The following is a 15,404-nucleotide window of genomic DNA, read 5'->3' on the forward strand; positions in this document are numbered from 1 at the left end:
TCTGCTTTCCTGGGTGTTCTTGCTCATAATTCTTGTTAAAGAAGGAAAAGAGCTACACATAAAATTTGACATAACGTTGGATACAGTCTCTAAATGTGGAGTCCCACAAAGACAGAATCACAACAGGGCAAAACATCATAGCTAGTATATATGAATTGCATTTTAAAGAACATAAAGTGGACCTCACCTTGAGAATTATTCTTCAACTAATGAGAGGAATTTTAAGAAGTCTGCTTTTTTTCATATCGCTTCCTAATTAAATACTTGCTTTTTGGTATTCTAAAATAGCACTATTTGATGTGCTTAATTCTCTCTTCACTTTTCAAACAAACAGAAAAAAAAAAAAAACAACTCAGAAATTGCATGATTTTTAGTTTGGAGGAAACCAACTTTTGTTATTATTTTTTAACCATCAAAAAGAAGAGCAAGTATTGTCCCAGCTGTAGCAAAGATTTCTCTTTCTTAGTACCTCCTTCCAGAAAGTCAATTGGAAAGCCAAGCAGCTAGTATGACTCTGAGATTTCAATTGTTTTATCACCTGGGTATGCAGAACACATAGAAGTTAGTGTTTGTCTGATAAAAGCAAAGCTTAAAAACTTCTTTAGGTGATAGCTTAAGTATTGTTCTTAGTTTCTGCTGTTCGTTTCTCTGTTTAAATACAACTAATGGTAAATATGCTGGCTTGTATCAATTACTTAAACCACAAGCCATCACTCAACTAAAGAAGACTCATGCTTTTTGAGTTTTGTTTTTTTTTTTTACCTTGCCAAATTTAAGTACTGAATAGCTTACAAAATCCTTCCATCACTTCTGCTATGCCTACCAAGGGAAGGAAAAAGGTAAACAGGTCAGGAGTATAGCAGCAATATAAGAAGTGTGGTCAGAGAAAGTTAGAAGGCAAACCATAAATGCTACAATCATATCAAAACCATGTTTGTACAAGATGCTGTACAATCATATGTTCAAAAGTAAATATTTTTGCCCAAAGATATTAAAATAAATGTAAAGGGGGAAAAAAAAAAAATAAATGTGGATTTTATCTGTTTTCTGAGATGGCTGGCACTGGTCACTGGCAGGATGTCTGACTAGGTGAAATGAATCTGACCTGACTCAGGCTGCTTGCAAGAAGTGGGACACAACACTTTGCTGCAGCATTTAAATAAAAAATGGAAACACACTGTAGAAAATTCACTCCATGTTCTATTGTTAAGCATTGTGAGGAGCTGACAAACTGGTTTCTGCAGAAGAGGGAAAGCTTTCTGTGATCCCTTGACATAAGTGGAAGAGTCCATTCTCTCTTAACAACACATTCAGGGCAGATGCATAATCTAGATGTACCAAATTTACCTTTTAGAAGACTCTTTTCCTCTATGGAAGAGAAACAGCAGAAGGAACTTGCTATGCTAATCTCATTCACCTTGTTTATCATTCTTGTTTCTCAACCTTTCTGAACTACCACTAGTAGAGAAAAGAGTAAAAAAAAAGCCTCCTTCCTTTTTTTCAGTGGTATCAATTATGTTTAACAAAGCCAAACACACACAGTGGTTTTGAATGCTTTGTCATAGTGTAGCAATATTTAACAGTTTGTCTACAGAACAGACCAGCATGCATTTATTTAACTGGGACCCAGAAAGGCTTGCGTGGAGTTCAAGTCTCTCTAAGAAGTCAGATGAATGTATAGGCCCTAGTTTGGAGAGACAGTGGAGAAAAATAGTTTTTCTTAGGTGAAAGATTAGTGAATTCTCTCTCATGGGAGTAGCTCATGTATCCCAGTACAGAGGTGCATTTTTACAGCAGAATTATAATTCCTTCAGTGCCATAAGTTGAACAGGCACACAAATAAATGAAATAGTTGTAATTATGGAGGGTGCTCAGGAGAAACATATGGACAGATCTCTTAGACACTGGCCCTCAGCCCAAGTGCAAATCAGAATGTGGCTTCTCACATAGAATAATTTTGTCATAGGATGTCCTGGGCAGGTGGCAGTCACATAGCCATGAACCCATTTAAGGACTTTATTGATTAGAATATTGGAATATATCCATTTTTTTTATTTTATTTGCCTACATTATTGCTTAGAAAAAGGTGATCAGCAAAATAAATGTTCTGTTGTTACTCTGAAGTACTAGCTCTATTATCTTAGTTTAATCTGTGCTTTGTTTAAAAGAGCATGCACAGCCACAGTATATCATTATACTAATAATGACTAAGTGCACTAGGCAGTATCATTCATTTAAGCATCTCCATGAATGCAGATTGGTGGTTAAGGTCAGGGTAGAAGAATAAATCCACAATTTTTGTATAATCCTCTTAACTTGGTAACACTTATACTACAATGAATAAATCTCCTTGTGAGAGCCTTTGCTGGAAGCAAATAGACTAAAAGATGAGAAGCTGTTGACTATTTTTCTGACCCTCTTTCCTCTAAAAGAATTTCAGTAGGAAGCAGAAATAAATCCAATCTGTCCTTTTGCTCTTGGGAATAGCCACATTCAGAGCAAGCAGCTGAGAAAGGCACTGAAGGGAAGTTTAACACTGATCAGTTTATTGCATGCAACTTCTGAGAGACATTCTCCAGCTGAATCCTTGGAAGATTGGCACGTGGTAGGAGAGACAGATGTACCAGCAACAAGATAACCACATTAGCCCTCCAAGATTTTAGTTATTAGTAACTTCCCATTTGGATTTGTCTTTGTCATGAGTGTCTGATGCATAAATCACTTCTTGGTGTTTGTTATGTTACCTCTTCTACACCCAGGCTGCTGAGTAGAGCTCTGGGCCTTCTGCTGTAGAGCCCAGCATGGCAGCCCAATTTCAGTTCTCTCCAGGTGGCAGCCTTCATGCACACCGAGGTCCACTCCTTTCCCAACACTGCCTGTTAAACATGCAGGAAAGCTTCCACAGCAGCAACAGCAGAATTTGATCACTTTTGAAATGTAAAACAGGGACAGTGGAGCATCATTCTTCAAAAAAGAGGTTTGTAAGGTGATTTAACGCTTGGAGGATGTGAAATAGAATGGGCTCTAAATATTGCAGGAAAGATCTTTGTGAGCTCAGCAGCTTGTTTTCTGTATGCAGGTTCTGAGAAAGAAGAAGTAAAAGGTCTGTATCCCTCTATACATAAACCTCGGAGAGTCTGGAGGCAGGCCCTTTGCCTAGCTGAGCACATGCTGCTCCTCAGTCCCAAGCCGTGATGGGCTCTTCTGTCCACTGCCCAACATGTCACAGCGAAGGGGCAATAAGAGGGGCTTCCACTGCACAACTTAGATAAACCTGATCTGTGAGCTGCCAGTGATGCAGTATTAAAGATATATTTATTATCCTCATATACAAGGTTTTGATGACATCAGCAGCAGACTTAGTAACCCTCAGAACAGGAAAGAGAGATCAAGTTACTGAGTATTTTTTTGAAGTACTCTGAGATGTGATTGAAATTGGGACCTAAAAAGCATTAGGGATGAAGGTGGTCTTGTATTCCTGTGGTCTCTGTTGGTCTTCACCAACAACACTTCTAAAAACATCCTTGCCATTTGTTTCTTAACCTGGTTATTCTGGCAAAGCTGTGCTGTGGGCCAGGATGGGAGGCTGACCCAGCACAGGAACAGTGCCATGGTTTGCTTTTTAGTTGGCTCAGTCCCTTGTTTGAGAACAGCTGCTGAGATTTGTGCTAGTGCTGTTCAGGTGCAACAGCCTAGGGGCAGGAATCAGTGGCTTTTTTGAGACAGAGGGTGAAGAGAGGGAAAGAAAGCCTTGTAGGAGGCAGGAATACTCTTAAACTGGTGCTGCCATCAAAGACTGTCTCGTGAGAACAGAGCTGGAGTCTTGGTGAAGCAGTAAAAACGAAGCCAGTAAAGTCTGAGGGATGTTCGTTCCCATTTACTGTCTAATTCTTGCCTTCCTCCTCTGCCTGTAATCCCACAGAGAAAACCTTAAAGGGCAGAACTCAAGCAGTTCCACTAATGACACATCTGATGTGTGAAGCCATCCAGCTTTCACGTGTCTTGGCTTTTTCTTCATGCTCTCTGAAACCGAGTGCTAGATATGTTGTTGGTTGATTTGAACCTCTCCATGCTTGCACCTTAAGGGAATGCTGGAGGGGTGCAGATGGCAGCAGATTGTACTGGCTGGACTTTTCACTAGCTTGGCTTTCAGGTGATGACTTTAACTGGTTAGCTTTCTCCATTTGATCTTATTACTTCCAGTGCTGGACAATATATTGCCTGGTGGTGTGTTACTGCACTTGGTGAAGCTGTAAAAACTGAAAGCTGAACTTTTCTCTTCCATAGGATGAAAAATTTGTGGTTGGAAACAGCCAATTTGAATTTGAAGCTCCTGTTGAGGCAGCAGAGGAAGGAAGATTTTCGTTCATGAGTAAAGAGGTAAATGCAAAAATATGATTTGCTTACCAAATATATGCTGTTTTGTAGACCTTTCAGTATGTGTGTGTCTTGAAGTATGTTGCACTGTTTTCCCTCATAAAAGAGATTCATCAGTGTTAGAGATTCTCCTTTGGTAGCAGCAGCCAAAAGCAGGAGCTTTGGCTCAGAGTTCCCAGGGTCTCCCCTTAAAGTCCTGGATCATTTTGCTATATTTCTGAATCGATGGGTTCATTGTATCGCCCCTGGAGGAATCTGGGGCCATTACTCTTTTATTCTCCACTTTTAATGCAATCTGGTGAAACCATTGAGATAAAAGATGAGAATTTCAGAGCTCTCCCTCTCCACACACCAATTAATTATCTTTCCCGTAGCACAGATTTTACATCTGTAAAAAATGGAATGCTAATAGTATGCCGTTGTTTGGCTTACTTAATGTCCATGCATCTTTCTCTCTGGTTTATTTTACAGAGAAAGAAAATAGTATTCAGAAAAAGTCTACTGAGTTCAAAGCTAAACTCACAAATGTTACACTGACTTTAACCTTATCAGCTTGCTGAGAGAGTGGTTTTGAGAACTAATTAACATTTATGCAGCATTTGAGTCGAGCACAAATAATTTCCTTTATGAAGCCATTATATTTTCTTTGCTGTTTTTCTCTCCCACCTGTTGTTATTGCTGCTGTCTTTCAGCCTCAGCAGAAGCCCGTGTCTTGGAGCATGTAAACCATGTGCCTTGGCTATAATGAGGGGGCTGCGCTGCAAAAGATGCAAGAGGTTTCCTCTCTGTGTGGTGCAAGCCTGCCGTGGCCACAGAAATAATGGGACCAGATGGTGTGGGAAGGGAGAACTCAGCAGGGTCCGCAGCTATATTTACTGACACCGAACAGTACCCTCGCTGCTTGGATACTTATAACCCAACGTAAATTAAATTAATGAAAAGTAGGCATTCAGATATTGTTCTCCCTTGGTACTTGAAATTCTGAATGAGAAGGATTAGGCTCGTTAAAACATTTTTTCTATAAATATATTGGGCCAAGGTGAAAAAAAAGACCATATGGTTTTGGATAGCTTCTAAAACCTTCGCAGCTCTGACTATTAAGCATCACAGAAGGTATGAAATTTGCTTTGCAAAATTAATATCTCCATAATATCATCTTTTTCAGTTCTCCTATAGTGCAAATGAAACCTTAAAACTTAAATTATCCATAAGAACAGACAAGGTTAAGATTGACAGCAAACTGATGGGTAAGTACAAAATATGAGGGTTGGGGGCGGTTAATTACAGTAAACAGGAATCTTTTTATAGTTTTGGATTTGTGGATAAGAATGTTACATTTCCAGGTTTTATTGGCTTTAGTGGTGAAATAATCAAATCTGACAGACCAAAAGTTATTAATACTAAATTCATGAATTAAATATCAGTGTTCTATATATTAAAGGCAATTTTAAAGACTTTGCCAGGATTCTCAAGTTTGAAGTTGCTCTGAAAGACAATCCTAAGCAAAACTTCACAGTTCAAGCATACTTTAGTGATTTGTTCCCTAAACAGCCATTTTCCTCCCCCAGCCTCCAAAAGCTGCAATGAACTTTCTCCCCCCGTTAACACAGGGGCAATTTTCCTTACTGCTACTCATCTGGACTTCACCTGTAGTCTGCACCTGCAGCAGTCTCAGCTCCTGAGCAGCAGACAGCCTTTGTGTCTGCTGGCAGTCAGCAAGACACGTAAACACTCCATGTGCTTCCATCTCATTACTTTATTCATTTATTTCTATGGCAACAACAAAAAAAGTGTATTTAGTATATAGCACAAATAAAGACCTGGTCTCTGATATAGATTGCTTATTACTTTATTTTTACTTCTTTCAACCTCCAGCAGTTACGTCTGTGGGTTTAGTCTGGAGCTGAGGTGAGGATGCTCCATTAAAATCAGTGGAGCAGTACCTGCTGGGACCTGCCCAGCATGTCTGTGGACCAATGTTTTAGGGCATGATCCTGGAAAAAAAAGCAAGGCAACACTCTTACTGCTATTCATGTGAGGACTCAGCATTGGGAAAACTAACACTACCCCCAAGTAATTTTCTCTACAGCTTAAATCTGAAGACCATATTTTACTGTCTGAACAATACTTAAATTGATCCCCTGTCACGTTGGCAGCACAGAAGTATGTTTTCAGATTTTCCCTATGGCTTTGTGTGCAGTGATGAAAACACTTAAAAGAGGACCTAGGATGCACATTCTGAGGAAGTCATGCTGTAGTCTCAGTGTCTTCATTTCCATTCTAAAGGCCGTGACATTTAAAATTGCAGAATTTTGACCAAATGTTCCCAACATCTTTTTCCCAGTCTGGGAAAAAACAAAACCATAGAATAAAGGCAGTAGCTAAATTATTAAAGGAAGGTTACCATTCAAATCAAAATGTAGAATCCTTGCAAGAGAGGAATTGAAAAATTATCAACAAATGTCTCATCTCTCTTTATTATAAAAGATTTTTGTATCCAACTTCTCTCTTGCTTTAAAATTTCCCGGCCGGGTGAAATCCAGAGCATCGTATTTTTTATGCATCTTGAAAAGAATTGACTTTGGGTATATGATTGCTGCTGAGAAGCACCTTTGAACCTGCCAGTCAAAGCACCTTCCTTTGTATGACACTTAGCGAATATTAAGTTACGACAGCGCTTTCACATCTTGTGCCATCAGGGGTGCTGAACAGTACGAAATCCAATATAGCTCTTTTATCCTTTGTCCTTTTTATCAATGATTTCACAGCTGGTATCTCAAGGTGATGGATAAGAGTCTGAATCTAATGAGTGGCTTGCTGCTGGTACATTTAATGAGCTGATCAGTGAACAAGGGGAGAGTTTAATGCTTTAAGGCGATAGCATTCTCAGATGCATTTATGCAATGGGATGTGAGGGATGTCAAGACACTGCAGCACTAACATTGTTTACAGGAGGATGGGACAAAAATCTCACTCCAGCCAAAGAAACACCACAAAGTGATGCTGTAGGCGTACTTCCCTGCTCTGCCAGGTGGCCGTGCATTGGTGTGGGTGGGTAACGCGGGGTTTAGGAAGGCATGGGGAAGAAGGGAAGACTTGTTTAACTGCTCAGCTGTTTAGCTGCTCAGCTTCCCTTGCTGTAGCAGCCTTTCTGAGGGCTGCATGAAGGAAGCAAGCTGGTGCCTGGCCATGAGGAAACTTCCTTGCTGCTGACTGCTTTCTTCTGTCAGTAGCACATAGTCAACATAGCAGAGCTGTCAGTCTGGTGCTTTTCCCCATCACTACCTTCACATCCAACATATAGAGTGAAGAGGTAGCACTAATCATTGAAAATTCTTCCTGGCTTCTATTTAGTAATGCAGTGATTCCACACTGATGCACTCAATGTATGAAGCAAATGGTGCTGCTCCTGCTTTGCACTCAACCCTTCCTTGTAAATTCAAGAGAGGGACTGAATCAAATGCATGCTTTTTCTCATAAATTCGGTGTTACTTATGTCCAAGTCTTTGCATACACATCCAGGGATGTCTCATCTGAGTGCATCCTGGTAGAGCTGCTTGATATCAAGTGAATATACTGATTAGATATAAGAAGGGTTAAAAGCAGCCTTCATTGTTGCATTAACTCTTCGTTGTAATAGAAAGAATAAAAATGTGCTATTCTAATAGAGACTATAGCTGTGAGACTGAACACAGTTGTTGTTTTGTTTTTTTTTTTAATATGCAGCATTTAGAGAAAGTCTGCCCTTATGAGGTTGCATGCTTTCATACAAATGGTAGAGAGACTGCAGTGATATTTTAGATATCTATTATAATTGTTCAGACCTAGCAGTAGGAATAAGGACACTGCTGGAAAATAATGGAAACAAAACCAGCATTCTCATTTTACTTTTTCATTTCAGTAGGAATCAGACATGGCAGCCTCTTGGAATTAGATGTTAAAAGCTGCTACTGCTTCTGCTGTTATCTAGGAGGACATCACGTGCATTGAAACATCAGTGACTGGAGGGTGGGTTTGCTGGTGTCCTTTCTGGAGTTCTGCTACTCTGAGAGTAGAAGCCTTCTTTAAATGGACATCTGTGAAGGCTTTTACCACATGCAGTCTCCAAGGGATTATCTCAGTCTCTCTTGCCCACTGGTCTCTTCTATGTATGTCAGTTTGTTTACTGCATCTTTAAGGATGCTCCTCCTTGGGGAAAAAACCAATGTCACTAAGGGTACCATTTCTTGAGACTTAATGAGCTTAAACAGCTAATGGCCACTGGGAGGGGGAGATGCTGATTCTCTGTCATGTAGTCCCCACTCCCATCTGTGTGCACATTTAACACTTGAAAGAGCACAGGAGGAAACCTGGATAGTTTTCTGCTCCTCTGCTAGGTTAAGCTGATTTACAAAAAGACTCAACAGGTGCCAGAGCCTTGGTGACAGAGGGTGAAGCCACATGGCCAGAAAAATAGGGCAGCCAAAGGATAGGCATAAGCAAGGATGAGATAAGCAGGGATGAAGGGAAAGCATAAAAGGAAAGATCAAGAAGTTCCCCTCTTTGTGATAACCAGCTCACCTGCTCAGGGAAGCACAGCACTCGCGCTGAATAATCTGCGCCACATGCTTTCCCCAGAGAAATGTGTGGCATCTCTTCAGTCTGTTTCTTCTGGGCTAGCTCTCAAGGGCATCTCCAAAGGTTTTTCTGCAAAGCCAGGCTTTCCTTATGGTGCTGAACCACCAGCTACATCTCAAATCTTTGCATCCATTTGGAAAAACTGGTTTTGTTTAGTGACTGCATCATACTAGAGATGGACAGGTGCCAAAATAAGCTTAGTGTCTGGGGCAGCTGGTGCTTGGTTCAGACGTACATGACTGTCGGATCTGATCTCCTGGTTCAGAAGAACTGGGATTAAACCCCACTGCAGAAGGAATAAGTCGTGTCAGAGTAGCAACTCAAGGCAAAGAGAGACAAAAGCAAGACAATGGAGAAGAAGGGAGGTATAACTAAGACAAAGGACATGTTTTTGGACATGGACAAAGGACAACTACAACTAAGACATGTTTCATTAAGTATTGACCTTGTATTTCATTGAGGCTTTCATGATGATTTTGGAAAGGCCCAAATGTCCTGGAAACAGCTAACAAGGGTGAATCTCATCTTATAAATACACAACAGTCTCGGTCCTATGCCAGCTGTGTCTGTTCCAGTGACACCATGGGATTTTGTGGCCTTCAATCTCTGGCTGCTGGCGCTCCATCAGGACCTGCTTTTGGAGCTGGTCTTTGAGCTGTCATATAGCCAGGTTCACTGAGGATGCTCAAAGAAAAGACTTTGTGCTTAAGTGTTTGGACAAAGCCTGAGTGACCAAAACTATTTGGGTTCTTCTTGATCATATATTTTGTACTCTACATGAGGGTAGTTGTGAGGGTTTTCTGTCCAGCAATAAACAAGGTTTTCTTCCAGCAGCATTCACAGTGTGCACCTTCTTCACAGGACTGAGCTGAGCAATGGAGGGCTTTGTACATAGGATTTTTTGTAGGGTAGTGTCTAAGTACATTTACCATCTCTATTTCAGTGACCCTGTACAATTGTTCCTATGGACGCAGTGACTGCAGTTTGTGTCTCGCTGCCCATGAAGACTACAAGTGTGTCTGGTGTGAAGAGGATGGCAAGCCAAGCAAGTGTGTGTATGAGAAGCTGTGTCGTGCTCCTCCCACCAACACATGTCCTTATCCAGAAATTACTCGCGTAAGATTGCTTTTTTTTTTCCTCCTTACCAGTGCATTGTTTTTCATCAGAAAGCATCTAAGCAAACTTTTACTGAAACCTGATGCATCCTGAGGCTGTGGAACTTGAAAGTGAGAAGTTGGAGAGTCCAGATGTACAGCCCGTAGTGAGCTTTGTTCCACCTGGTGAACCAGCAGCCAAAGCAAGAAGCAATAAACTCTCCTTTACTTCCAACAGTTGCTTTTTCAGTAACAAGCCAAATGCTGTGTTTCTGGGCATCGTTCCCTAGAAAACATTATAGGTACTTCAACTGAGCACATCTAAATTACCGTGTGAAATCCACACACACCATTTGATAAGAACATATCCCAGCCATCACAAAATGCAATAATGATATGGCAGATGCTGAGTCATAATGGGGATATTTCATTCAGAGCTTTTGTTAGGTTCAAGTTTGAACAAAATATCTGGAAACAGCTACGGACACTGCCGAGTCCTTTTTCAGCTACTTTACTTATGCACTGAGTGCAAAGGGATGGCCATGGATGAAGGATCCAGTCTTAGTAATATGAAATATTGGAAAATGGAGCAGGTGTTTCTGGAGCTGACTAGACAGCAGTCAGCAGCAGCCACCTGCCAGTGCTCAGACTTGCTTATGGCGTATGGTCACTGAAATATTTCTTTATTTACTTTCCCTCATGTAAACACAGATTGAGCCAAAGACTGGACCACTGGATGGTGGAATTCTTTTGACCATAATGGGATCTAATTTGGGAATAAAAGCAGAAGATGTAAAAAATATAACAGTGGCAGACAAGGAATGTATTTTCAAGGAGGAATTCTACTCTGTTTCCACAAGGTAATCACTGTGTATTTTGCACAACATTTTAGGCAAAAAAAATTTAAAAATGAACTTCTGTGCATCGTCACAAGAAGATGACATCACTGTAATTATTAGAAATCACCAGTAATAGAACTGGTACAGTACAAGTGCAGTGTTTCATACTAACATGTCAGAGTTATTATTTAAAATTGATACAGATTCCAGTACAGCAACAAATTTATGATAGCATGTTACCCTCCTCCTTCTGATTCATTGACTTTTTTTTATTTGTTTGGAAAGCTTTCATAAACTGTTACTGCAGATGTCTCAAAACTATTTATGAGCATTAAAATTAAAGGCATGATAGGTGTGCGTCTAGTCATTAAAATTGTTGGGAAGTCTTAACCACAGAACAGCCAATGGGAAAGTCAGCAAAGCAAGAGGAAGCTTAATTCTTTTTATAACAGTCCAGCCACAGAGGTTCTCTCTTGGGGACAGGGAGGGAGCCTTGAGGTTTGGGTTAATGTTAGATGACTCAGTTTCATCACAGAGCCAACAAGTCTATGAGTGCTGCGTTGCCTGAGCAGGTTGGTAGATGCTTTGTAGATTACTCGTCAGACTTAAGCAGTGCCAAAAAGTGAAAACAAGGTGACTAAGTTCTTTTAGGTGTCTAGATGCATACTGCAGATTATATCAAGCATCTAATTTCAAGAGGGAAATACCCTTTTGATAGTAGCCGTTTGAAAGCATGGCGTAAAAGTTCAGTAGTAATATGTAGGTCATTCCAAAAGTAACGCCTTCTATTTATTTCCATGGAAACTACAACAGATATGAAAAGCACAATAACACTACTTGATAGAGATAATTCTGAGATACAAAACACTATCTTCCAACATAGTCACCACCACTAGCTGTGAGTTTTCACCAGCAGTGAATAAAAGCTTGCATGCTCCACTCGTAAAAATCTGCGGCAGTGGAGGTGACCACTGTTGTCAGTACTGCTGAAATGCACCACTTAGCACTCACTGTGCTCACACCCTCTGTTTGGTCTCCATAAACATTCAACAAGCAACAGTGAATGTCAGCAGGTGCCATTTTTTCTACATGGAGGAGGAATTCAGATCCTTTGCTTCACACACACTTCCATGTCAGATGCCATTTGTCAGACTGCCCCTCTACTGCCATCTATCATATGGCAACAACATGTAATGGAATATTGGTGGGAATGTTCAACCTCTACTGCCTTACCACCAACATCTGCCTATGACGTCATGAGTGAACATAATAAAACAGGAGACATTACTTTTGGAGTAGTCCTCATGTTATTAGTAACAACGTTTTAAGCTGTGTGATTTTTCTTTCATTCACTTTCAGTGTTTAAAACTGCATTTGAAACCTTGGCTTTCTCTCCCCTTGATTATTTTGAAGTGTAGTACAATAACTTTTTGCTATTTCTGTGGTGTGTTTTGAAAGAGATATTGAAGATGCCTAAGAGATTTCAATTTTTTTTTTTAATTATTTTTTAGCTTTTGAAAAAGCTATGGCTTTAGTTGGTTTGTGGATCAGGCATTTAGCAGCTTCCCAGGCCCCAAGGACCTAAGAATATCTATAAAGCTCTGTATCTCCTACTGCTTCGCAAATCCGTTGCCATCACTCCCATTTACACACACATCACTATCCACAAAATTCTGAAAACTCCCTTTCAGCCATCTTTCCTATTCCCAGTGTTTGCAAAAGCTGCATTGAATCCCAATGTAGGCTTACAAGAATTTCCACAGCCTCTTGGCTTTCTCTAAAGCTTTTTGGTATTTTTAAATATGTGGAAAGGAGCCAAAACTGAGATGACTGGTTCCTTGTATCGTAGCAACATTACTGGTTTCTTAAGCTCTGCCAGTGTGGTAATGGGCAAGAACAAATGCAACTCGCATAATGTAATTTACCAACAAATTAGGAGGTTTTGAAGGATGTTCTCCATTAGGGAAGCCTTGAAAAAGAAGCTATTCAAAATGTTTAAATGGATATCTGTAATTTCGCATCTTTATCTTCTTCTATTCTTTTGTTTAATTATTACTTTATTTATTTTTAATTAAAAAAGAAAAAAAAAAAAGATAAAGAAGCACTGACTCTTGCTTCTCCATCCTTCCTGCAGCAAGGAGCTATTCATTTTTTGGAGCTGGTTCCTCCCATGGGTAGGAGGGCAGCAAGCTTTAAGGCACTGGATGCTGCTCGCTGGCTCTGCTGTGGTATTTCTTTGTCAGCTCGAAGAAGCCTGTTCTCCTTTATCGTTTTCCATTTGTAAAAGGGGAGGGAGGCTGTGCCAGCGCTTGGGCTGGGAGGGAGCTTTGCTCAATTAAAATCCCTGCTCATCCCACTGCCGGCTCCCTGTTCACCCCCAAGCCCCAGCACCCGACTGCTTTCCTTAGCTTGACATATGGTAGACATTCTTCCGAAGGCACTGTTTCCTGTTTCTGCCTGACATGGAGATACAACTTCCAAGAATACAGTAGAGATGATGAGGAACAGACGCAGGCGGCCATACGTATGCCAGGACATGCAAGAATTTAGAGAATTTTGTCCACTTGCCAGTACCCAGGCAGAAAATTCTGGAGCAATCTGCAAGGGGACTTGACAATCCTTTTATTATAAGTCCTAAGTTAAGTACATTGTACTCAGTAATTTGGGAGTTGGGTTGTGTGGTTTTCTTTTGTTGTTGGGTTTTTTTTTAAGCAGTTGTGCACTGCTTACAGAGGAGCAATAGTCCAAGTAGAGAAAAAATGAAGGAAATGAACAGTGATTCCTAGGGTGTGTCTGGTGTGAAACTGCCCGTGCAGGCTGCAGACACTGTGTGCATCCTTATCTAACTGAATTATCAGCTCACCACTAAGCATTTGTCCCACCTTTCGAGTGTGTCAAATCCTTGCTGCATTTTCATGCTTTTATTCTGCATGTCACCTGTTGGAAACAGAAATCTAAACATTGCGGCTCTCCTTGAGCAGCAGTGAGGGTTAAAACAGGATGTTTTCTCCTCCACTGTTCCTTGACCTCTGATTTTGCGTGGGTTATCTGAGGATTTATTTTCAGAGAACAGTAATTCTAAAAGGATTTTGATCGTAGGTGTGAAAATGCAGTAGCTTAAAGCTGGGAGATAGCAGGATTCACAACAAAAGCATTAGCAGCTCCGATACACAGTTACAAGATAGCTGATTCTTGCACCAAGGTCTATGTGGGGTGTCTGGGTTTTTTAACACCACCGGATGATGGGAAAACTTTCTGTAGGGTCATACGGTTTGGCCATACCTCTGGACTAAATCTGAGTCTTCTACTAAGAAGTGAGCTCAATAGTTGCTATGTGCAGTGCTCAAGTTTCAGTTTCACTCCATGTAGATATGATTAAAATATTCCTGGGTGGTTGTGGTGGGAATCTGAGCCAGAGCTCAAGTACCTCGTGTAGGATAAAGCCAAGTTTGTGCTTTTGCTGGCAGCAGGTGTGCTAACTATTGTACCTTGCATTGTATTGCAGCTGTTGCTGCTATCAGATAAACTTAGATTACTGTTTCTCGCTAGGATTGTGTGTCAAGTTGGAGAAATGAAGGAACCTAAACAAGGTCAAATTGAAGTTAACATCAATGGAAAATTAGGTAAATCACCAAGTAACGTGCAGTTTACATACCAGGTAAGTGCATTTTTTTTTGGCATTGATCTGTTTTATACTTTGTGCATTGCTTGAAGTTTACCTGTTAAACACTTGTGTTGGCCTTAAAAACTGTATTTAATCAACAGTAAATGGCTCAAGCATGCTAGAAAACACTAAACTCAAGCATTTAGTTACACGGAAGGTATATCAAAACTATTCTTATCAATAGATCAGAGTCTTATTTTGAGATGATATTTGCCATGTCGAGTTGAAAAAACGCAGCAGAAAAGAAATTGCAGTCGACTTATTAAGCAGTGATACAATATCTCCTGAGTGTCAGTACTGAATAAAAACAAGTCAGCACTGTAAAAATCAGGTTGTTCAGGCACACAGTTTAATCACTGTGTTTAGGCTACCAGTGTTCTTAATTGCAGGAATTAATGCGCAGCAGCTGAAGAATGAGTGCATTAATTTTTTTAAGTAATTTATTTCATTCCAAAATATGGCATGCAGAGACACAGACAGCATGATCTGAGTCAGATTACACGTATGCTTTGTTGTCAGTGACACTGTGAAGGAGAATCTAATTTATGTCTTTAATTGCTTTACCCTAAACATGGCCATGGGTTATTGCTGTTCTAGTCTGTGGATTTAGCAGCAAGCAGCTTTGTCTGTATCTGTGAGGTCTTCCAAATTTCTAAGAGCGTGTGATAGCTGAGAGGTTTAACTAATCTCTATTCTCATCTTGGTATTTAAAATTATGTCTATAAAACCTGTAAATCTATAAAATATGAAGGATGTGTTACAGCTTTATCATCTCCTATGTTTCAACTTCTGTCTCATTAATTCTTTGTACTT

The 15,404-nt window shown here is 40.3% G+C and overlaps 1 protein-coding gene across 1 annotated transcript in view; it reads left to right on the forward strand.

The window, feature by feature from the left end:
- Positions 1 to 15,404, forward strand: part of PLXNB2 (plexin B2) — a gene marked incomplete at its 3' end in the record, with an annotated part of 74,417 nt that overhangs the window by 15,817 nt on the left and 43,196 nt on the right. Inside the window, exons 10-14 of the mRNA XM_079539083.1 lie at positions 4,288 to 4,380; positions 5,543 to 5,624; positions 9,938 to 10,110; positions 10,800 to 10,948; positions 14,477 to 14,585. Of these exons, the coding sequence (XP_079395209.1) occupies positions 4,288 to 4,380; positions 5,543 to 5,624; positions 9,938 to 10,110; positions 10,800 to 10,948; positions 14,477 to 14,585 (606 nt within the window). The remainder of the gene's footprint in view (positions 1 to 4,287; positions 4,381 to 5,542; positions 5,625 to 9,937; positions 10,111 to 10,799; positions 10,949 to 14,476; positions 14,586 to 15,404) is intronic.

The sequence above is a fragment of the Tetrao urogallus genome (assembly GCF_951394365.1).
Source record: "Tetrao urogallus genome assembly, chromosome: 1".
Taxonomy (NCBI): Eukaryota; Metazoa; Chordata; class Aves; order Galliformes; family Phasianidae; genus Tetrao; species Tetrao urogallus.